This window comes from Centroberyx gerrardi, chromosome 6, assembly GCF_048128805.1.
Source record: "Centroberyx gerrardi isolate f3 chromosome 6, fCenGer3.hap1.cur.20231027, whole genome shotgun sequence".
In the NCBI taxonomy this organism is placed as follows: Eukaryota; Metazoa; Chordata; class Actinopteri; order Beryciformes; family Berycidae; genus Centroberyx; species Centroberyx gerrardi.
In genome coordinates this window covers 31,834,189-31,859,588 of record NC_136002.1, presented here as the reverse complement: position 1 = coordinate 31,859,588, position 25,400 = coordinate 31,834,189, and the positions used below count along the sequence as shown (strand labels likewise).

At 43.7% G+C, this 25,400-nt stretch overlaps 1 protein-coding gene and 1 long non-coding RNA gene across 2 annotated transcripts in view; both read right to left on the bottom strand.

Annotated features, from left to right (window-relative positions):
* LOC139931471 (leucine-rich repeat and fibronectin type III domain-containing protein 1-like protein) overlaps positions 1 to 3,315 on the bottom strand; it is a 37,554-nt gene extending 34,239 nt beyond the window's left edge. Inside the window, exons 1-2 of the mRNA XM_071924983.2 lie at positions 3,136 to 3,315; positions 214 to 414 (exon numbers count right to left, since the gene is read on the bottom strand). Coding sequence (XP_071781084.1) covers positions 214 to 414; positions 3,136 to 3,315 — 381 coding nt within the window. The remainder of the gene's footprint in view (positions 1 to 213; positions 415 to 3,135) is intronic.
* Positions 1 to 25,400, bottom strand: part of LOC144539404 (uncharacterized) — a 117,347-nt gene that overhangs the window by 63,572 nt on the left and 28,375 nt on the right. The window lies entirely within an intron of this gene.

Below are 25,400 nucleotides of genomic sequence, written 5' to 3'. Positions count from 1 at the left end.
TAGTAGTACTAGTAGTGGTGATGGTGGTAGTATTAGTATTTACCTGAAAAGCTCACTCTTATACACTAATATATACAATTTGGTATCCGATGCTTTCTATTTTGGTACCACATCAGATGTCTATTCTAGGTTAGGGTTAGGGGGTTTATAACAGTATGTAATAGCACTAGTAGTAGTAACAACAGCAGTAGTGTCAGTTTCTGAGTCAGGTACCTGGAAGGCTCCGTCTGAGATGCTGTGCAGCTGGTTGTTGGCCAGGATCAGGTGCCTCAGGTTCACCAGGCCCTGGAAGTGGGAGTCGTCCAGCGTGGTGAGGCGGTTGGCGTCCAGGTGGAGCGCGTGCAGATCCTGCAGGTCGGCGAAGGCGTACGGCCTGATCTGACTGATGGTGTTTCTGCTCAGGGTCAGGTGGATCTGGACACGCACACACACACACACACACACACACACGCACACAAACGGAAACTTATCATCATTATTATACTCAGCCGGCACCCATTGCACGCTGGGAGATCCCTCTTTCGGTCTGCCCAAGGTTTCTTCCATTTTTTTTCTCCTAACAAGGTTTTCTTGGAGGTTTTCCTTATCTGCACTGAGGGTCTAAGGCTGGTGGAGCCGGTAGGTTAGGATACGTAGAATATGTAGGCTGCTAACATCTGCTTCTGGTCTTCCTGATGTTTGTTCTGTATCATTCTGTTCTCTGGCTGATTGTTGATCAGTTAGATCTAGTCAGGCTCATTCTCTGTAAAGTCCTAAGACATTAATGTGATAAAGGGCTGTAGAAATAAACAAACTTGAACTTGAGAGATGAAAAGTTCTATCCATCTACTTTTTATACAATTTGGGGGGAAAAGTTATCTGAAGTTTGTCATTCAAAGTCTGTAAACTATAAAGGATTCAATCTGTAAAACATTTTGTCAGCCAAGAGTTTCCTACTATCCTTTAAAAAGCACCATCAATTGTTTTCATTTTGTGCCAGTAATCGGTTTATTAGACTAGGTTTCACAAAGTTAGATATCGATATCAAGTTTTAGAATGAAACTCTTCTAATTCATCGTTTTGCCTTCCCTCCTTCACAGGGAGGGTCAGAGGTCAGAGGTCAGAGGTCAGTGTGCCCTGAAGCCGGTGGGGATTCAGTGTTTTGCTGTCGGACACTTCAGCTGGACGGACCCTCATGGGGCTCAAACCAGCTTTCAGGTGACGGGACGGCCTCCGACCACGAAGCCGACCTGTTGCCCGTGTTCGTTAAAAGTTAATAATAATATTAGTAATTAATTCTAATCCTCGAAATCGAGTCCTGCGGGTCAGCTGAGGCATAGAAGTAGAGACAAAATAGTAAAAAAAAATGAGGTCAGGGCTTAATTAATAGATAATAATACTATGATAAATTAATTGTAAGTCCGGCAGTTCAGCTTCTGATCAAAGAGACGGTGTTTCTGGACGGGGTCGCGTGGCGGTGAGCCGATTCCCTCTGAAACGTGAAGATGCAGAAACTAATTTTTATGAATACCCGGCAAAAGTCGATCAACAGCCACACATTTCTAAAGCCATTCTGGAGACGCGCTGTCTGTCTTCACTGGAGACATCTGCACGCTCGCCGTCGAATGATTCAAATCTCATTCCCCACGTTTCCTTGTCTGTGAGCAAACATGGTCTGTGTTGTTGTGATCACACTGGAGAGGAAACTTATTTTTCAGATGAGTGACAGCTACGAAGTTGCTAATAGGATGTTGAGGAAGTCTCCAGCTGCGATGAGTGCCTCTATTTAATGTTTAAAGATCCTGATGCGCGCTCGCTCTCGGTGTGATGTGTGCAGTGGAGCCTTAAGAAACCGACCCCTTCATCTACATCTCCGTTTCATGATTATAGTGGAATTAATTGGTGAAATCAATAAGATACCGCAGATTTCACCTCAGTCTATTTGTGGGAAGGAGCAGATGTTCCTCATGTTTTGTGTAGAATAAACATGGAGGCTCTCTTCACGGTGTTGGATCCTCTGTCTTGTTCTTTTCAACCGAAAGGTCACTGTGTTGCGTGTTCTTGACAGCGCTCAGAGCTTAGCGTGTTTTGTTGTGCTCAGAAAGCTGAACGCTACAGTAAAGGAAAAATCCCTCTGATCCCCTTCCACTGTTATTTATCATCAGTCTGCGGATGCATTTCAGGAGTTATTTAGTGATATAATTAACTTTTTTGGTGAACCCACTTTCCCTCAACCTGCCTCGTCTACTTCTACTGCAGTTAGTGGTTTCCTACATTTCCCAGAATGCCTTTTGACAACCCTAAGAGAAGAGTAGAGAACTTGTTGTATTCAGTTGTTGGTTTTACGTGTTGGTGGAGAGAGAGGTAACGATAGCATAGTAACAGCAAGAGAGATAATTTTTCCAGGTGAGGAAACCCAACCTGTCTTGCTGCTGCAATGCATTCTGGTCTATTTCCTGCTCCTGTAAACTATTATATGGCCATGTTGAATACTCAATCCTGATTGGCCAATAAACCCATTCTAGGTTCTGTTATTTCAGAATAACAAACAGCTGTTTCTCATCTAATCCTGTCACTCTGCAGTCCAAACACCCAGCTAACCAAGGTTATATATCATATTTTAATTTATTCAGAGAGCACGAAACTTGTGATTGCTGGTTAGAGACTGAATCACATTTGTTTACGTTGCTATGGTTACAGTTCTGCTGGAGTGTGGATGCTAGCTACAGATGTTTCTGTAGTCCTGCTGAACTGTTTCTTATCAGAAGCTTGTAATAAAGTCATTTTGATTATTTTTTTGTCAAATGATGAATGTCTTTGGGAAGTAGCTGTAATAAGCAAACTAATGTACAGCGAGCCTCCTCTTTGTGCCAGGGTCTGATTCACCCTGTTGGGGCTTACTGTGTGATAATGACAGTACATCATCCCATATTACAGCAAGGTAATATAATGTTTATACTACTTCTGTCTGTCTGAGAAGTTTTCCGCTAAGTAGAATGAAACAAACAAACATGAAAAAACAGCTAAAAACAAGAAAGATCGACAACTAGCTGCCTGGCAATCACAATCAAGCCAGCCGACATCATGAAATAAAACATAAACATGAAAGAAAAAAAGAAACAGAATTAAAAATGTGCAGGAGCAGGGAGCGCTGACCAGGCTGGACATGTTGGCGAAGTCGCGGTGCCGCAGCGTGGTGATGAAGTTGTCCATCAGCCTCAGCTCCGCCGTCTGCCGGTCGATGTTGGGCGGGACGAAGAGGAGGCCCGTCTTGGCGCACAGCACGGTGTAGGAGGGCAGCAGGTTCTGACAGGTGCAGCGCTTCGGACACAGCATGGAGGAGGAGGAGCAGGGGGGGAGGGAGGAGAGCAGGAGGGAGAGGAGGAGGAGGAGGAGGAGAGGGGAGAGCAGCAGGGAGGAGGCATCCATGGCTCCGCTCCTGGAGAGAGAAGAAGAAGAAGGAAAGGTAGGAGTCAGTTCATGGTGCTGTGGTGCTCTGCTGCTGCGGGTCAAACTGGGTGTTGGGGTCCTCCGGTGGGTCGCGGGATGACTTCCAGGAGTCCTGCCCAGTTTCAAGTTAAACATCCCATGCTTTTCCCAGATCTTGATCTCATGATTTGATCTGAAGATTTCAGTGTTCAGTGTGTTTTATGCTTTATGATAGTCATCTTGCCCCAAACTGACTCTGCCATATCTCTCTCTAGATGAAGATTATTTTTCACAGCGACAGAATATGTGAGATAACAAGGCTCTAAAACCACAGAAAATGTATATCAGGACAGCAGAACAAGTTTTTTGTGGTTTCCCAACTTATAAAAACATGGAAATGACCCAATTCTTCTTCTGGACTTTTCGAGACTTTCCAGTAGGGCTGAAAGATATTGACAGAAAATCTAATTGCAATTATTAGATGAAAGTAGATGGAGTTGGATGGAGATGGACTAGATGAAAGGTTTTCATCAATATTGTACTTGATTCATAGACCAAAGATCACCTGCAGCTCTAAAAAACCTTGTTCAGAAATCCAGTTTGGACGCCCCTCTGTCTTAAGCAATTAATTGCAGCCTTTGCAATTTTGACAATGCAGAAGTTCATATTGTGATTTTGATTTTTTTTTAAATTAATTTTTCAGCTCTACTTTCCAGACCTGAAGCCCTGGGTTTCCAGAATGTGGAATAGAAAAAGCATTTCTAATATACAACAAATATTTGATGACATATTTTATATGTAATGCTTCAAGAGACAGGGAGGGAAAGAGAGAGAGAGAGAGAGAGAGAGAGAGAGAGCGAGAGAGAGAGGATGGGAAGAGAGAGAGACAGACAGAGGGAGGGAAGGAGGAGTGGTAGAGAGGGAAAGAGAGAGAAAGATAAAGAGAGAGAGACAGAGAAAGAGAGGATGGAAGAGAGAGAGATATAGGGAAAGAGAGAGAGAGAGACAGAGAGAGAAACAGTTACACACACACAGAGAGCGAGAGAGAGAGAGAGAGAGAGAGAGAGAGAGAGAGAGAGGGAGAATGAAAAAAGTTGGAGTCTGTATTTTTCTGCTGAGTCAGTTGTCCTGGGGAAGTAAAAGTAAACAGTGGTTACATCATCAATTAAGCTTGGCACACTCTCATGATTACAATCTGGAGAGAACATTAAAGCACACAAATTACAGTGTGTGTGTGTGTGTGTGTGTGTGTGTGCGTGTGTGTGTGTGTGTGTCTGTCTCACTTCATAAATTTCACAGATGCTTTTGTGCATAAAATTGAGGCTAAACCAACAACTATCCAGCCAAGACAATAAGAAATGCATTTACATCGCTATTGATTTCTCCCCTTTCAGTGTTCCTCAATTTGCACGTTCAGCTCAGCACAGCCTTGAAATATTCATACACACACACACACACACACACACTCTGAAGCAAACACACAAAGTCACGCATACGCAAAATGGATGCACGCAAATAGACAGAGACACACACACACACACCCTCAAAAATAACTCAGAGTTAGATGCTGATTGACTGAAGGAGAGTCTATTGTAAATACCAGCGGAAAGAGACGCACTCTTTTATTTACAGTGCTGAAATATTCAAACTGTGCAGCAACTCAGCCTGACTGCCACGCTGAATACAGAGCAGGAAGCCTCACATACCGCACATAACAGGAGGAGAGCAGGATGGAGCTAAATAGCAGGGAATAATGGCAGAGATGCAATGGAATGGAATATATTTTCGGTGGAAATTAATAGGAATATATTCCAAACGCAACCGAGGCTAAATCCAAATGCCAATGGATTATAGAGGAGGGAGAGTCCACATACAATATGTGACAGGAATGGCAGCAGAATAGAACTGAATGAGCGGGAAATAATGAGTTATGACAAGAATTGGAATTTAGAAATGTTTCAGTGTAAAAGAATGGGAATATTTCAGAGCTGACAGCGGCTCAGTCAGACTGCCAGCAGAAGTCGGAGCAGAGAAGTGGATTTTCAGAACAGAGGTGTATTTTCAGAGAGTTGCGTCACAAATTTTCCCAGCAGCGATGTCTAGTGCCATCATAGAAGACCACTGGAGGATTGGCTGCGTTCAAATACAACAACTAAACTAGAAAAAGAAAAATCTGAAAAAGACTGTTGTGGTAGGCCTATGGGTGTAGATCCATCCAGTATTGTAATAAGTCAAAGTGAATAGTCTGATGAGGTAGATTTGTTTCTAAATGTATATTACTGTGACAGAGTCAACTGTCAGCTCAGTTTACCTGAACAAACTGTTGGTTTTTGGCTTTGTTAGCTAGCTAACTAGCCAGCAGGCTAATTTAGCAAAGCAACCGATAATAACTAACTACTAGCCAATGCTAACGTTAGCTTCTACTAGATACGTTAGCTAGTGTGCTAATCAGATGTGTTAAAGGGTAACTTCGGTATTTTTCAACCTGGATCCTATTTCCCCATCTTTTTGTGTCTAAGTGACTAAAGGGGACAACAATTTTTGAAATTGGTCCAGTATTGAGCGAGATCGCTTCAGCTGGCAGCCGCGAAACGAGCTGGAAAAGATGGGAAAACAGGGTCCAGGTTGAAAAATGAAGTTGAAGTTATCCTTTAACAACAAGACAGTGATGGTTAGCTGACCAGATACTATGGTTAGCTAGCTAACAAGCTGACATTATCTAAACACTAAATCAATCAGATGGATCAGTGATGAAATGATCAGTTCAGTCAGAAACAGACAGAAATTAACCGTCTGTTCAATTCTGTTGAGAAGAAACACAGTCAGCTGTTCACAGAGCTGAGGACCTCCAAGATGGCCGCCAGAGGGAGTAGCCTATTATGTCACCTGAAGTCCCTCTATAGTATTATGTTATGTTTTCTTAAAAAGACCACACTTCAGTGTCACTTACAGTGGTCTGATAACAATTTTTAATAATTTAATCATGTTATTTCTTATGTTTTTTTTCCGTTTTTTTTTCATTTTTTTCCCATTTCTATAGACTTTACTGTTCCAAAGTAAGCGTAAGTGCTATATCAAAGTTTGTCATGTTTGGGTCACAAGAAAATAGTTTTCAAAAATGTGGGTCCCCTTGAAAACTTTTGAAAAGCATATCTGTTTTATTTCTCTACACTTTCAGCTCCCGCTAACGCTCCATCTCTCTCTCTGTGTAGAAATATCTGACACCTAATCTCAACAGATCTGTATTCCCCCTCTCTCTCCATCCCCCAGAAAAAATGGGACTTAATACCTCTGTTTTTCTTTCTATCTCTATACACCCTGGTTGTTCTTTCTCTATATCCCTCTCTATATCATCTTTCATTCTTTCTAAAGGTTATTTTCACCCTCCCTTTTCTCTAGATACCGATACGTCAGAACTTCTTTCCATTCCCCATCAATCTATCCATCTATCCTCTCATCATTTTTGCACTTATAGCAATCTTTTTAAAGGTGCTACATGTATCATTTTAACATCAATAAATCATCACCACATTCATTTAGAGACATTAGTATAATTACAGTAAACAAACCGGAGCATCAGCCTGTCAGCCTCCATCAGCCTCTACTCTGCATCCTCCATAGTTTCTCCACCTGGTGGATCTGGAGGGAAATCTGCTGGATCGCTTTACGGCACAAAACAGGAAGAGGTTCTGTTCTTCCAGAGCAAACGGAGCTAAAGCTGAAAGAGTTTCTTTAATATGCTGGGAAAGCCGAAACGTCGCAAACAGTCGTCAAAAAGTGGCTTTGTGGTTCCACTTTGTTAGCATTGAGGCTAGCACGTTTCGATGGGAACATGAATTAGCATCCAGTCATAGTGAGACAGCTCAATCCCAGGTCCATGTCAGGAATGTGCAAGTAGACCTCCATATTTACACAGTGGTCATTTAAAAATGGCAGCAAATTTGAAAAGACCTGCGTACGCTCCCCAGTCAGTGGGTCCACCGCCAGTCACATCCACACTGGGTATGAATCTCACTGTTACTTATCATATGTAGGTAGCTTGTGTTGTGACACCTGTCTGCTTACTTACTGTTGTCGTTGCTGGGGCTGCTGTGTTGATGTAAAGCGAAACAGTTCGTCTGAGGAAGTGTTGCCACGGAAACAAAGTTGGGCAGGACGAGTTGAAGGACAACAGCTTTCTGACTACAAAAGTGGAAACGTCGGATGCGTCGCCATGCTAACGCTCCCAGCAGAGGAGCAGACGGTGGAAGGAGAGAAATGCCGATGGAAAAAAAACACTTACAAAAGCAACGGGGCTTATGGGAAATGTAGTCTTAATATGGAAAAATGCTAGCACTCACAATACTACTGGTGTGAGATAGAGAAGACCAATCAGCTCCACCAGGCTCTCATTGGTTTACAGTCATTAGACCGAGGTAGAATTGTTAATTTGATGATAATATATTGATGTATAAAAGTGTGACATGTTGCACCTTTAAAAGATGATTTTCTAGACATTTCTGCAGTAGAAAGTAGGTGAAATCTGATGCTGGGTCTTTAAAGGACAGCGGTGCTGTGAGAACAGTCTGGATTTGTTTAGTCAGGACTGCTCGACGTGAGAAAAATGCAAAGCAGCTCTTTTTCTGACTGCACCTCTCCCTCTCTTCATCCATCCATCCATCCATCCATCCATCCATCCTTCCGTCCCTCCTTGCATCATTCATGCATCCATCCTCATCATTCTTTCTCTGAGTGAGAAAATGCAAAGTAGCTTTTTTTTGACTGCACTACTCGCTCTCTCCGTCTATCCATCCCTCCTTCTTTTCAGCATTCTTTTTTTCTTCTCCACTCCCCTCCTCCTTTTATCATCCTTTCTCACCAAGTGAAAATGCAAAGTAGTTCTCTTTTTCAATTGCGTCCCTCCCTTTTCTCCGACTCTCCACTTCTCTCTCATTGCTCTTCCTCTCCACATCACTCCCATCCCTCTCTCCCGCTCTTTCCCTCTATCGCTCATCGTTCTCTCCCTCTTCAGCTGTATCCTGTCATCCCTCTCTCCGCTCTGACACATTCCCCCTGTTCCTCCCTCTCTCTCCTCCCATCCTCTCATCACTCTTTCCCCTCTCTCTGAATCACTGCCTCCATCCATCCCTCTGTATCTGTACCTCCATCCCTCTTTCCTGATAAGACCATGTATCCCTCCATCTCTCCAAGTAACTCCATCTCCATCCCTCTCTTTCTCTCTCTCCACATCCCTCTCTCCACTTCCACTGAAGCCTTCCTCCTCACTACAGAAACCTGAACTCTCTCCCTCTCTGTCTCTCTCTCTCCACCTCTCATCCATCCATCCTTACTTCCCCCTCTCTTATTTCCTCTCTCTCGTCCTCCTGTCATCTCCCCTCTTAACTTCCATCCTTTCTCTTCCTTTTTTTTCTTTCCTTTCCTCTCCATCTTCCTCCTAAACTCTGTATCCATGTATGCTCTTACAGTAAAAATAGTGTGTTTGAATAATACATGATGTTATACCGAACAAAACACACACACATGTTGGGAAACTGACAGCCGTGCGTAATGTGTTGGATCTAAAATGTAATATACATGTTTAATGACGTATCCTTATTTCAACACATTAAATAATAATGGGGTCTAACAGTGTTTATCGCATCTGTCATGGAATAAGCCGTAACTGCAATTTTGTGTTTTTCTTTTTCTTACTTGAATTGAAAGTTGACACAGTGATTCATGTGTTGAGTGAGTTTCATGACCAGTTGGCTCTGTTACAATCACACTGTGTGTAGTGGCTTCAACAATTCCCACATACAATAAGCCACTGCTTGAGCGGGGTTGACGACACGCAATCAAAACGACCGCAAAATAACCGCGGATCCAAAGTCAACAAAGGTATTTTATTAACAAAAGATTTTAACGAAAATATTCTTCAACTGACTTTCAAAATAACAAAACTTAATCACTAATTCAGCGGTATACTTTCTAGAATTTTGCGGTCGAAAAACTGTTCCACTCCCCCGTCTCACCAGGTGTCCTTCCCCAGGTGTCATTAAATCCCTTAATTAAATAAACAACATACATGCAGTAGCAGCGCTGATACAAGGGGGAGCACCAGCATAAGCATACAGAAATCATTAAAAATTCAGATTTAACCATACCATATTCACCATGATTTCCAAAAATACATGGGCGGCGATGAGAAAATCAGAATTCTTTTCCTCATTCTTGAAAGTCTGACTTTTGCACATGTCGTTTCTAACTGACAACAGCGCTGTAGAGAAGCAGCAATTCCAACTTTATCTCTTCCAGGTTTCGCCTCTAGTCTATTCCATCTAACAGCACCTTCTAATACACTTAAAACCCCCATGACATGAACTCCCATTACCTTTACTTCCTGGAAACCAGTGTATCTTTAATGGCGACCTCATGCTGCACTACTGAATGATCCCTCGCTGCGTAATGAACTCTGCAGTGTTTCCTCCTTCAGTTCAGTTGGTTTGTCCAGGTGAGAACGATGACCTTTGAACTCTGGTGGCACCGAGAGTCTCAGTCCTCTAACTAGAGAACTGCGGTGCGGTTCATTAATCCAACCGACTACAGGAAACCACCCCGAAACACAAGGGATTATGGGTAGAAGGAGACGGATGCGGATCCTCATGCTTGGAAAGCCTAGCAGGACAAAATGAAGTCTGGACTGATGCTCATATTCAGATATTTCTTCATGTGTTCTTAACTGGTATGAACACCACAGAAGAAGAGACAGACAAGTCCATCATGCTGAGCTGAAGTTACAGAGACTGGAGTCTGATTTGAAGTTAAAACTCTGTCCAATAAACAAGCTGCTTGTGAGTCATGTGACTTTTGTTTACAAGCCCTGGTTCACTAGTAACTGAGCAGTGTGAACCTAAATGAACCAAAAATGCAACAAAGTAAACTTTTTAGCTTTGGTTCTGGCCAGAGAAAACCAGCTGTAGATGTGATCAGACTGAGTCCCCTGGGCCCCTAAAGCCGGTTTAAACCAGACTGGAGAATTCAGCGTCAGTGAGAGCATGAGCATTCTTTTCTTTATTCCTGAAAAAGCTTTTTTTTTTTTGCATTTCGGGTTGTTTTGTCCGACTACACAGAACGCGCTGTAACGTTTCCAAGTTGGTGATCTCCCAGCCGAGTCCCGGGCCGTCTGAGTCCCAACGAAGCCGAGCGCCGCTGAGCCGTTTCTGAACGCTGCAGCTAAAACACACAGCTGACAGGGGGACAAGAGCAGCTACAGGACGGGGCGAGGAGGTCGGCTGTCTGCGGGACACGACAGATCCAACACATCATACTGTAACTCTGTCTGTTTCTCTGTCTCACACACACACACACACACAAACCTACACGTTCACAAACACACAAAAACAGATACACACACTAATAAGCAAACACACACACATACAAATGCACCTACGCTTTGACAAACACAAACCTGCATCTACAGATACTATACACACATACACACACACACACACACACACACACACACACAGGGAGTGGAGGTGCCAGCTAATTATTTCAGCTGGCATGTCAGCTTATAGCCTGAGATGAACAACAACAACAAGGAGCTGGCAGAAAGAAGGAGGCGCAATGAAACAGAGAGACTGTCAGACTGGAGGAGGGAGGAGGAGAGGAGGAGGAATGAAAAGGAGGGATGGAGAGGAGAGAGGAAAAGGAGGAGGAGATAACAAACAGGGAGAACAGGGAAAAGGAAGAAGGGAGAAAGGGAGATTGACAGAGGAAAGGAGGAGGCAGAGGGTGAGAAGGAGAGGAGGAAGGGAAGGAGAAAAGGAGAAAGAGGACGTCGGATGGAGGGAGGAGGTGGAGGGAGCAAGGTGAGGGGAAGAAAGAAGGGGGAGAAAAGGGAGGATGAGAAGGAGAAAGAGAGAGGAAGAGAAAGAGGAGAGAGAGAGGAAGAGAAAGAGGAGAAGGGGGAAGGAAGTGGAGAGGAGAGGAGCAAATTACATTCCTGAAGTTGCTTTTTTCAACCAGTTGGTGGGGATGTTGCACTGCACTTACACACACACGCGTGAACACACACACGCACGCACGCACGCACGCACGCACGCACGCACGCACGCACGCACGCACGCACGCACGCACGCACGCACGCACGCACGCACACACACACACACACACACAAAGCTGAGGGAATAGGAGAGCCACTGTGCTAAAGCGAGTTGTATATTGCTGGACCAGAAACAGACACTGGAATCACAGAGAGAGAGAGAGAGAGAGAGAGAGAGGGAAAAGGAGAGCGACAGAGAAGCAAGGCAATAGAAAGAAATAAGAGACAGAGAAAGAGAGACAGACAGGGAGAGAGAGAGAGAGAGAGAGAGAGGGAGAGAGAGAGAGAGAGAGAGAGAGAGGGAAAAGGAGAGCGACAGAGAAGCAAGGCAATAGAAAGAAATAAGAGACAGAGAAAGAGAGACAGACAGGGAGAGAGAGAGAGAGAGCGAGAGAGACGGGGAGAGAGAGAGAGAGAGAGCGCAAGAGAGAGAGAGAGACAGAGAGAGACAGAGAGGGAGGGAGGGAGGGAGAGAAAGAGAGACAGACAGGGAGAGAGAGAGAGAGAGAGAGAGACAGAGAGAGAGACAGAGATGGAGGGAGGGAGGGAGAGAAAGAGAGACAGACAGGGAGAGAGAGAGAGAGAGAGCAAGAGAGAGAGAGAGACAGAGAGAGACAGAGAGGGAGGGAGGGAGGGAGAGAAAGAGAGACAGACAGGGAGAGAGAGAGAGAGAGAGCAAGAGAGAGAGAGAGAGACAGAGAGAGGGAGGGAGGGAGGGAAGGCCACTTCATATTTGTCATATTGTAAATATTCTGCACTCATTTCTTCTCTGCCTCAATAAACCTACTGCTGTTATCTTGTACACCCTATTAATGCTGTAATCCATACTTTCCCCTGTTATTTCCCATTAAACATCTATTTAACATTCTATTAAATGTGCTGAAATTACCCGTTGCATATGTTTATACAGTATAACACCAATCTGCTGTATTCTTGTTTAAATTCTATTCTTCCCCGCTGTATTCTGTTAACTATTTGCTTCTGCTCCCAATTTGAGATAATTAAATTGTCTTTCATATTCCTAAATAAAGAAAAGAAAGAAAAGTGCATCACTCTGTCAAACTAAAGCGTGTCACTCCTCCAGCAGCAGCTTTGTGTGTGTCACGTCAGGCTGGACCGCAGCAGACTGGACGCTCCACGCCTGCTGCAGCGGCCTTGATCAGCACACCGCCCGCCCGCCTTATTCACAAGACAGAGAAGGCAAGCCACTCCACATTTTCTATTAGGCGCTGAGAGAAATAAAAACCTCGGTGGGGAGGCTGGAGCAACCTTGACCTAAAACCTCCACAGAGGCGCAGCGGCAGAAGTCCCCGCTGCACCGAGCCTCGGCAGCCCCGCCGCAGACTGAGGGAAATGAGCACAAACTGTGAAAGGCAGATCACATGTTGGAGACGCGGGTAATGTCAAGATCACATTCACACATCATGACAGGATTATGTGACAACAGCAGGAACTGGACAAACCACCAAAAGGCTGGTAACAGTTAGGTTTAGGCTACTAAAACAGTTTGGTTCAGGTTAGGTGGAGGCAGGATCAACCGTGTGCCATGGAGGCTGAGAGTCTGCAGCAGCTGATGTCTCTGATGAGCACAACTTCAACCAGAGAGCAGGAACTAATCTGTGAAATCACCTGGGTCACGTTCAAGAGCCCCAACATGAAGCAAACAGGACACACAAGGAAACAGTGGTGCGTTTAAAGTCCTGTTTCAAAGAGTTTATTACTGGTTGTTATTATGGCGGCTGAGAAGAAATATTTATCATTTTTGCTAAATAAAATTACTTACGATAAACTTCTTTAATTGCTGCATACAAGCACTTGTACAGTAAATGTGATTGTGAAGCCATGGAGCTGACGACCGTCTCATATCAGCTGTTTCTATCCGTCTCTGCTGCTTCGGAGCTGCAGCTGCACACACACCAGACTGGATCAAACGCACCTCAGAGGGCCGGTGGAAAACGTTTCACACCGTCGGGAGCAAACAAATCGCTCAACCGGAAAACGTTTTGCACCGTAGCAAAACGGTGGGAGCTTTGAACGTGGCTCTGCTGCAGTGTCTCAGCCCTCCATGGCACATGGTTGCCTATCCATGGGCTAAAGTTTCTGGTCATGGTTAAATAAGAAAAACTTTCACTGAAAATGAAAACTTCCCTCCCAGTAGAAAACTTGTTGTCATGATTTGGGAACCCCCCTCACCTCCACACCCTTACTTCCCACGGTGCCACTTCAATGTCAAACTACTGCATGTTTCCTCTAGATAATCCTTACATGATGGGGAGACATCTCTCTCACTCCTTGTGCATGGAGCATGTCATGTCATGTCACGTCATTTCATGAGACCAGGTTGCTCAGAGCGAGCTTTTTTCTGTTGCTGCCCCGCTGTATCTGTTAGAAGCAATGCTATATGAATTGAGTTAATATTAAATGACTTGAATTAAAATCAGAAAGTAGCGCAGACAGAATTAAGTTGACAGCAGTGAAGTCACCAGCAGTGGGCAGAGCAGAGATTAGCCCAGATACTGTAGGTGTCACTCTGTTCCTCCTTCAGATGGGACGCGTCTCTTCAAAGTGCATGATGAAATTTGGCAGTCTAGTGTCGCCTTGCTCGCTGGCAGACAGACATATCTTGCATAACATGACTTAAGACATTTGTTATGTAGTTGTGCTCATTTCAGCGTGCATTTGATCCACCAAGCAGCACTTACAGTATTTCAATAGAATTTCAACTTTTCAAACTGGGTCGCGCTGCTCGCTGCCGCCTCCCACGGTGTCGTCTGAAGAAGACAAAGGAAGAGCCGGCGAACCAGTTTTAAAGGAGGTGCGCTTCCATGCAAAGAAAGAAATGAAGGTAAAGTATGAAATGAAACAGAGTAGATCTGACAACTCTATTGTAAATACTGTTCTTGACTAACGCCGCTTGACTGCTTGGCCCACTTTGGGTTTTTATGATGCAAAACAAATTCTCTAATTGCGGTCTTTGAAGTTTTTTAATTGAACCTAATCATAACGACTGTATTGCATGTGTTTTAGATGGCCATGTTACATAAAGCTCCGCTCACTGCAGCGATATGAAGCCACAGATGCTTCAGTAATTCTGTTCACACTTGCAAAACAGCTCAGGTGAAAGAAAGCCGTTCGACTAGAATCACTGCTGGGAGAGGTGCTGTGTGATGTCATGTCATATGATGTCATGTCATGTCATATCACGTCATATCATGTCATGTCATGTCATATCACGTCATATCATGTCATGTCATGTCATGTCAAGTCATATCATGTCATGCTATATGATGTCATGTCATACCATGTCATATGATGTCATGTCATACTATGTCATATCATGTCATACCATGTCATATAATGTCATGTCATGCCATGTCATATAATGTCATGTCATATGATGTCATACTATCATATCATGTCATACCATGTCATAAAATGTCATGTCATACCATGTTATATGATGTCATGTCATATGATGTCATATGATGTCATGTCACGTCATGTCATATGATGTCATATGATGTCATGTCATACTGTATCATGTCATATGTTGTCATGTCATATCATGTCATATCATGTCATGATATGACATGATATAACATGATATGACATTTCTGAAACCCGGCTGATCAGTTCTGCAACACTGTGCCACATTCCGCCTGTCTGTCTGACTCACTTGTCAGCATGCAGTGGATGATGCTTGACTGACAGATTTCGAATGGAATTAAAATCAATATTAACTGACATCAAAGGGGCCGACTATTGATGATGGTGCTGTACTGGTAGAGATGTCTGAGTAGTATTCATTCATATTAATAAGGACTGAGTAACACCATTCATACCAATGACAAGGTGATAGAGCTGCAGGCAGAAGGCTTACGCTGCTGAAATCACTGCTGCCACTCTACAGTGTACAGACTGCTGAATGTATAATGATATGTATTGTCTAGTATACATAATACTGTGTGTATTACATTGTCTGTACACTGGGACTGTTATTTATTGTCCGTAGACTCAATATCAACCAAGGTCCGAGGGTTATGATACAGGGGAAACTTTTTGAGGCAATGCAGATGGGCAATATCACCTTCAGGTGGTGTGGGTACTGGCAAATGAGACAGAAAAAATAGAGTTTAACGAGATTAAATGAAAACAAAATAGAGTACATGGTGAAAATGCCTCCGTAGATCACTTCAAATGCTCTTTATCAAGCTAAACCCTTTAATCTGGGGACGGTTGAGTGAGTTTGTGTCTCTTTTTCAACACCATCCAGCTCATATCCCAGAACTGACACATCTTCTACTGTCGGCCACTGAGCAGCTCACTGGAGCAGTTGGGGGTTAAAAGGTTTATAACACAAGATTGAAAGCACTAGTGATTTATTTGAAGCTATAGCCCAACTGAGCAACAGAGCAATCATCTCTACAGGTAAGTAGAGGGAACTCAGCAGAGTGCAAACCTCTGCCAATGCTGAACAATCCTCCAAAGTGCAAAGCCGCAGCCTCCGTAACACTTTAAATTTATCACTCCTCCTCTGGGTGTGATTTTCTGACAAAATAGCATGTGAATGCAAGGCTGTTTCCTGGATGTCGGATTTTCTCACCAGTACATGAACGCAGCATAATAGGTACAGCTAAAAAACAAAAATAGTGATGATGGAAATCCCAGATCCAGATCATCACCAATTGTCAAGTGATCTTTGGGCCAAGAGCGATCTGTCCACCAGATCTCAGCCAAATCCAACTGTAACTTTTTCAGATATCTTGCTAATAAACAGACAAACAGACAAATAGACAAACAGACAAATAGACAGACAGACAAAAGATAGACAGACAGGGGTGAAAATCTAACCTCCTTCCAGCCTCCTTGGCAGAGTTAACAAAAGCCAAGACGAGCCACAAAATAGGTGTGGAGGACGCTGAGCGGCACAGATGATGAGTAAGCCCTGGTAAGCCTTGGTTGGCCCTGTAGTAACACTCCAGCAGGGCTTTACCTGGCTTTACACAGGCTTCAGGGCCAGTGGGGGGGTTTCCATGGAGATGCAGGGGCTGAAATCTCTCTCATAACAAGTAAGACCGACTCAGAGGCTCAGGGACAACAGCTGTTAGGATTTGAACCAGCAACCTTTAGTTCAGGAACTCACCAGTCAGGCTGCTGCTGCATGCAGGCTGCTGCACGGCTGCCAGGGGGCGCTATGTGCTAATAGAGCTATACGTTTACAGCTTAACTGCCACTCAACTCAATGTGGTTTGTTTTTATTTATTCCCTTGGTTTCATCTGTTTGTCTGGAATTTTTTTTTTACGATCCTTTTATTTATTTATTTATTTGAGCTTTGTCATTTTTTTCAGTCTTCTTTTCTTGGTTTGTAACTTTAATTAACTGTAAATAAAGTTTATTACATTAAAATTATTATTGTGTGAGTGTATGCGTGGGTGTTAAAGAGAGAGAGAGAGAGAGATAGAGAGAAAATGAGCAAGAAAGATTGTCATTGCAATTAACATCAATCACTGTCATTTATACCAGTGACATGCTGATGGATTTCCGTGTCCTGGAGGGTGACTGGAAATTGTCATTGCTATAAATATCAGTTCAGTCCTACAGTCATCATCACCGTTACACTCATTATAAGTCGCACTGGATGAGGCTGTCAGCTTACAACACTGAGACTGTGAGCCGTAATCAATATTAATCACTGCCTTTGAAACCAATGGGAGGAGAGCGAAGATTTAAATGCAGATCTTGTTGGTCTATGAGTTCGATTCAAAGGCTCCATCCAGGTATTTACAGCTCTGTGTCATCACTGCTGTACCCCTCTACCTACCTGCCAGCCTCGACACTTAAAATCCCCATCCATTCACATCAATGCCCAACAGTTAGCCTTCACAGGGTCTATCTGTCTAACTGCCTTACAACTGGTACCAGTGTTTATGTTGGATCTAAAAATACATGGTTTGAATGTAACTCAGGGGGCAGGAAGCTGATGCAATGTGGGATTTATTTTCATGACATTCATATTTGAATGATGTTTGTTTTATGTGACTGTTGTAAAGGCCCTCCCACTCCCTGCCACTGCTTCTGCTTTGTCTTCCTGCTTGTTTCTGTTGCCAGGCAACAGACGGGCGGAGCCGGGAGGGACGACAGGACTGATGGGATCCACCTGGGTCCGGCTTTAAAACCGTCCGTCTCTCTCCCTTGCTGGCTGTTGTCTTTTGTTTAGCATTTTACAAAACATTCACACTGTACTCTCCACACAGCCGCCCCCTGGTCATACACATGTTGTATTTCTGTTGCAGTTTCTTTGTAGCCTTATGGATCAATTCTTCTTTGTTTAACCTAAGTTGGCGTGTGTCTCCCAGTTTTGTGACACTGTTTAGTTTACTATGGTAGAATGCCATCGTTTCGTTAAAAAGAAAACAGCAACTTCACTCTGTAATGTCTGTAAAGCAGTATGAAGTGTGGAAGGTCAAGCTGACGAGCGACAGATGGACAATAGAAGATAATAGAGATGCTGGGTGGTAAAGCTGAAGTCCACTGTCAAACTTATACTATATATATTCACTGCCAGTCAAAAATATTTGAACACCTGATTAAATGCATTATGTTTTTCATTCTCTTAAAACCATTTTGATCTAAAGGCTTCTGCTTAAATGTTTGAAATTAATTTCTTAGACAAATATAAACAGTGAAGTTGATCCTATGTATGAATTTCTTTCCAAAGCCTTTTCCTTTCCATCAAGGCAAAGAATCTAAAATATAAGGTAGTTTTCATTTGTTGAATACTTTTTTTGGTTAATTCATAGTTTTGATGTGTTAACTATTATTCTAAAATGTGGAAAATTGTAAAAATAAAGAAAAATGTGTGTGTCCAAACTTGACTGGTAGTGTAAATCATCAAAACCCACTGTTGCACGTTAACTTTGTAACAGTCACAGATCACAGCGTTTGGTAAATCCCCAAAAATCACCTGCTGCTTCCACCGCTTCACCTGCCAACTAGAACAGTCCTCTGACTCCTCCGGGTGCTTCTGTCATCACCGCTCTCCGGCTCGGTTTGGCGTCAGGGTGAACTCCGGCGAGACGGAAAATTCCAAGCTGCACCAAATTATCGATCGCTCGGACCGATACACACCGAGAATTATTTAGGTGCATTTGTTTGGAACGCTGCACACCGGATTATTGATCGTTCGGAACACTGAACACGTAATGATCGATCGCTTGGAAGAGCGCGAGGCAAACTGTTGACTCCCTGGAACAGTTGCATCTAAAATCCCAGGAAGATTACAGAGGAGTGAACACCATGAGCCGCTCTGCAGGGCTCACAGGGAACTGACGGAGAGAGAGGTGTGAGTAGAAGTTCATTCAACTGAACAGCAATGAACATGAACGCTTCACTTGGCCTTATTCCAGTGTATTAATCTGTGTATTAACCTGAGGAAAAAACGATTGGAATATAATGCTGTTTAAGTCCTTTAAGTGGAAATCTCTATTATCGCTGTTCTCAGGTGAAAGCCCTGTATCTCCAAGATGTCAACTCTTCAGGAACTAGGAAAAACAGTCTTGTTTTTAGCTGGACCACCATGCATTTTAAAATATATCCTCCAGCATCTCTCAACAGCTGAAAACTGAGCAAAACGCAAATTGCTCTTTGAATACTGGAACATGCTGCGTTCACAGCCAGAAGGTTCTGATCGGTTTATCTGAACTCTGCAGTGTTTCCTCCTTTAGTTCAGTTGGTTTGTCCAGGTGAGAACGATGACCTTTGAACTCTGGTGGCACCAAATAACGACACGAGAGTCTCAGTCCTCTAACAAGAGAACTGCGGTGCGGTTCGTTAATCCAACCGACTACAGGAAACCCTACAAAACACAAGGGATTATGGGTAGAAGGAGACGGACGCGGTTCCTCATGCTTGGAAAGCCTAGCAGAACAAAATGAAGTCTGGACTGATGCTCATATTCAGCTGTTTCTTCATGTGTTTTTAACTGGTATGAACACCACAGAAGAAGAGTCCATGATGCTGAGATAAAGTTAGGGACTGGAATCAGATTTGTTTAATTTATATACATTGTGTCGTTACTCCTTTATCTGTCAGTTCTAACACAGTTTTACTGTGTACTTTCAACACCTTTCCATAGTTTAATGCACAGTTAATACACTGTAGTTTTACAAGGCCATAATAAAGATTTTTATTGATTGACATCACACTTGATAAGACCAACACTTTATAATGGCCACAGCCATAAGTCCACAACAGTATTGTGTAAGTATTAATGAAAAGCTCCTGATACAGCATCATCTACCTACAGTGGTGTTGCAAGACAATGGAAGTACAAACCATGACATCCGTGCTTTGTACTTTACACTTTTGTCCGTCAATACAAACAAAGCATTATTGTGCACTTACAAACTGTTTCCCGTAGCTTAATACTCTGAAATACGGTCATTACCAAATATGGATCAGTGTCTCAGGGAGAAGACTGCTGAGAGTTTACAAGGCTGCAGTAAATGTTTTTATTCATCTTGTAGTTGAGTTTTAGCTGCACTCGGACCCTCAGTGTCCGACGCTGACGACGGCCCGGAGGCTGAAGCATCTCTTCCTGTCAGAATAGTTATCTGTGCCCTGCGTATGCCTTCTGATATCTGTACGAGTGCGGAAACCCTTCAGTGTGTTCTGGATCTACACACACACGGCTCACACTGCTGAGATCGCTGCTGCTACACTATTCTATGCGGTGATGGATGTCTGAATACTGTCATTCATATTAATGCCGGTGCAGCCGATATCAATCAGTGTCGGACAGCGCGGGCCCGGCTCCGCCGCGCTGTGAACGGAGCTCATCAGCGCCGTGGAATCTGGCTCAAAGGCTGCGAAGATCAAAGTCAAACAAAAGTCTGCCGCTCCTTTCATAAAAATTCAATTTAATAAGCCTTTGATCACGCACATCGCACTTCTCCAAATCAATGGATTTTGGCCTTTGTCCAGAAAGCTCATTGTGTTTGCTGCTGTTTGATCACAGGATTGGATGCAATCAATAGTTTGGTGTGTTGTCGAGAGCGGGAGTGACGCGCTCTGTCCTGGAAGTCTGTCGTCGGGCTGAAGTGCGGCTCGGCGGCGAAAAGGCTCCGGAGCCGGCGATCAATGCTGCTTTTATACTCATTTTTCCAGGGACGGTGGACTACGTGCGCGTGCTGTTTCTCTGCAACAGCCTGTCTGACACTCACAGTCACACTCAGTCACACTCAGCCTCTGTTGTGTCTGTCCCTGTACGATCTCTTCAATTCTTCTTCTGTGAGAGCCGTCCGGCCGCCGACGCTCCGTCTGTCAGGTTTCCATCCGCTTCGACGGACAGGAAGTTCAACCCAGCGGAACTTTTTCTGGACGGACTGATTCGTCACCGTCCGTTTAGCCAATCAGAGGCGTTCTTACGTTTGTTTTGGGAAAAATAGCGGCCAACACAGAGACGACGGTTCGACTGAAACAAATTCAGGTGTAACGCTGGGATGACTGCAGGTTTTCCACCTCAGTTTCTTATTGAATTCATACTGTAGAGTCTGTTGCTTCCTGTTCTTCTGCCTCACCGCCATGTTGACGCTCAGAACAAACCAACACACACACATCTATCATCAGTAATTCTGTCTGTTTTCTGGTGGATCAGTCTGGCCACACCTGGAACCACTGGGGATTCAGTGCCGTGCTCATGGGCGGCTCAACAGGGTTTCTTAACATTAGAAAGTGCAGCCAATTAAAGGCTCTGTTGCATTTTAAAATGAAATATCCATAACTTCTCCTAGACCCACTTTCTGTACCAACCAGTGTTGTTAAACTTACAAAATGTTATTTTAACCCTTCAATCAATGGCTTTTTGGTCACTCTCTCCCTTAACCCCAAATCCACTGGACTTTCTTCGTTAAAGGAGGGAAAAGCACTTCTGATTGACTTTCCCTGGGTCCATGAAGACAAGCTGCACGTTCAGAAGAAATGGTCCTTTAGAGTATCTTAAGTGGACACATTTTTTTTTAAAGCGGGGTGTGCTTGGGGTGAAGTGCCTGGCTCAACGGCACCTCGACTGCCACAAGGATGCCAGATCTCTCATTATGGAGAAAATTGATTATATCTCAAACATTAGTATCTGCTACCTGGTTTCACCGAGCCTCTGTACTGACAGAGAAGAGCAGCATCCGCACATTCCTTGACGTATTTATTTATAGAATCTCCTTTAAATTCAAATCAGTTTTAGCGTAGCGCTCATCTCAGCAGTGAAGTGAGCGACAGTCCCAGTAATGGCGCGTCCTCCCAGCATGCTTCAGGACCGCTCCGGTGACATTATCGCTCCATTAGCGTTTCCCTCGCTCCCCCGGGACCGGCTCGTCTTCAGAGGAACAGACGCGGCACCGCTGCCAGTCACCTTCCCAATCACACCGAGTTAAAGTGAGAGATGCTGATCGTTCATTTATATCAATTAGAGACACTCCGCTAACTCTGCTGGGCCGGGAAACTCGTCGAACACATCAGGGATTCAAACAATGTGATCTGATTTTGTGCCTTTTGCAGACAGAATGGAGGTTTGATCTCTCTAATGCAGAAAAAGGATTATATCTCAATTGTTTTATTATTTTTCATGTTTGTCCAATTACCCCAAACTAACTGTGTGTGTCTGTACTGCTCTTTAAAAGTGCTACATCAGATCAATACTCAGTATCAACAGATAGAGATTAGCACTCAGAATCAATATCAGTAGTGAAAAGTACTGCTGGTTCACAGTGTATCAAGTGTATCTTAAAGTGCTAATCTGTTTTTTTTATTCAGTCTCCATCTTTGTCCCTCAGCCTCACTGTGGTGTTTCTGCTCTGCTCTTCCCACAGATCACCTGTCAATCAAACAGTGTGGGCGGAGCTTGGATTTTCTGTTGCTGCAGTTTGAGTTTCTCTTTTCTTTGTCTGTTCAGCCATGGTGGCTATCACTGCTCATGCTAACTACCCAGTTCTTCTTCTTCTGTTCATTCCAAACAAACCGGAAACGTAAAACGCATCACTTCCTGTGCGGCAGAGGAAAGAGCGACCAGACACCGGCTGCTTAGAACAGACAGCGGAGAAGATTTATGAACTGGATATAGGCTGAAGGGAGAGCGGTGTCCAGTATCGGCAGTGAGAGTGCGGTATCGGTGCATCCCGAAGAGCAACGCGTCCTCCCAGCATGCTCCAGGTCTCCTGCGGTGACATCATCACCCCATTACTGTTTCCCAAGCTCCCCTGGAAACGGCTCATCTGCAGAAGAACTGTTGCACCATTACCGCCGCCAGTCGCCGTCCCAATCAAACTGAGGTTCAGGTGTGCAGCGGGGGTGGAGGGGACACACACACACACACACACACACACACGCACACACACACACACCTACACACACCTGTGCCTATTCCAAACCACAGGAATCAGTTGTTTGCCCTCAGTTTGCCTTGTAAACTAATGACTTGGTTGAAAGGCTTGTTTGAAAGATTTCAGATTGTCGCTGAGGTGACTGGAGGGGGTTTGAATATTCTGCGTGCTCCAACAGGGTGTGAGTGTGTGTGTGTGTGTGTGTGTGTATGTGTGAGAGAGAGTGTGTGTATGAGCATGAAAACATGTGGGAATCTCCCTGCGTGTGTGTGTGCTCTCTGCAAGGTGTGCATGGACTCTCTACAGGATATGTGTGTATGTGTGTGTAAATGTGTGTGTGTGTGTGTGTATTTGTGTGTGTCCTCTCTACAGGATGAGTGTGTATATATCTAACTGATTCGTGCTCTCCGCAGCATGGGTGTGCACGTGTGTGTGTGTGCTCTCAACAGGGTATGCATGTTCATGTGCTCCCTGCTGTGTGTGTGTGTGTGTGTGTGTGTGTGTGTGTTTGTGTGTGTGTGTGTGTGTGTGTGTGTGTGTGTGTGTGTGTGTGTCATGGCTGGATGAAGACAATCAGCATCATCAGTCAGTTCGCTTCATCTCATCTCTGTCTCAGCGTGGCTCAGAAGCAGAAGGTACAGTCACATGGCACAGTGTGTGTGTATATGCGTGTGTGCGTGTGTGTGTGTGTGTGTGTGTGTGTGTGAGAGAGAGAGAGAGAGAGAGAGAGAGAGAGAGAGAGAGATAGTTTTATTGTATGTATTAGGGATGTACCCGAATCTGAATACGTTATTTGGGAAAGCACAAATAATGCGATGGAAACAGATATTTCTTCTCCCCGAAGTTGCTCGTTAATATTCGAAAAAAAAAAAAAAAGCCATGATTGACATGTCTGTGCATCAGCCATTATGCTTCTTCAAATTGTGGGTGGCCACAAGATAAAAATGCCCATTCTGTTTGCAACACAGGACTTTGATTTCACTAACCAGTCGTTTCATTTCCTCCACATTACTGATCAGTGATCTGTTCTGCAGTCGCCCACCGAGTCTGGTGCTGCCGGGAGCGAGAGAGACACAAGCCTGGTGTGGCAGCTGGATTTCTTTCAAACCCCCACAACCTATACAACTACATGAAGCTTAGAACCTGTAGTTTTTAGCTGTATGTGTTAATTTCCTCCATTTAAAGAAACCAGTCGAAATATTGAAAAAAACGATGTTTTACCTTGTATTTCAATCAATATTAATGCGTTTAAGATGTAACATGCTGTATGTATCAGCCACAGGTTTCATGGAATTTTGACTTGTCCACTAACACCCTACCAAGTGTTTCATGGTTATTTAAACAGACAGCAACAAGTTCAAGTGACAGCAACAAGTGATGTGTGAAGCTAGCAATGGACTCTGCAGCACCCCCTAACCCTGTCCCCCAGGTAAAGGGGGGGGGGGGGTTCAGACAGTTCATAAAACTTAGTTTAGTTAAAAATAAAAAATAAAAAAAAGAGAGAGAGATGAAAAGTACAGTATGAGGATGTGGAAATATATTTCATAATTAATTATATGCCAATATTAAATCAATTTGATGCTTTGAAAGCACAAAAATTGCATTGCCAATGAATATTAGGTTAGAAAATACAACATTTGCCCGATTCAACGTGACTTCCGGTATAAACCACGCCCACTTCTGGTCTTCTATCTGAATACAGAGACAGAGACAGATCATTTTGTTGGTTGAACAGATACAGAGACAGATAATGATGTCTCTGTACACCTCTAGTATGTATATATGTGTGTGTTCATGATTAAAGGCTGCATAATCTTACTTTTAAATGATTTAGTGCATGGCATAATGGTGCAGCATTGTGTGTGTGTATGTGTGTGTGTGTGTGTGTCTATATGTGTAAGAGAGAGTCTAATTATGTGTGTGTGTGTGTTTTTGTGATCCAAGGCTGTATAATCTGACTTTTTAATGATCAAGAGGATGGCATACTTGTACTGTGTGTGTGTGTGTGTGTGTGTGTGTGTGTTGTGGTGATTGTGGAGGCTGAATTTAAATAATTTTCCATGTTGGATGTTAGCTGCTGTGTGTCTGATTGTTTGTAGGGAGACAATCTGGAATAATTTTACATAAATCCTTGAATGAACACAGCAGAGTGGAAATGGAGCCAATCAAACTGCTGGGAAACCCCCCTGCTGGCTACTGCTAACTGAATGAGGTGTGTGTGTGTGTGTGTGTGTGTGTTTGAAGGGTTTCAATCCAAAGTGCTACATATCCCTTTCACATAAAAAAGCCACCTGCTGATTATTGTAAATCGAGTTTATTTGTATAACTGTTATTCACTGTTACAGTGTTAAAGGGCTTCACAACGCCACATTATGAATGACGATGAATAAAAACAACCTGAACCTGAACATCCCTCAACTGACACAAGCACATGTGCAGAACAAAGATAATTACAGTCCAAGTTGGGTGAAATACTCAATGAACAGCCTTGTTTTCATCTTGTTTTTCAGCTTGATGACGATGCATGTCTGAGTTT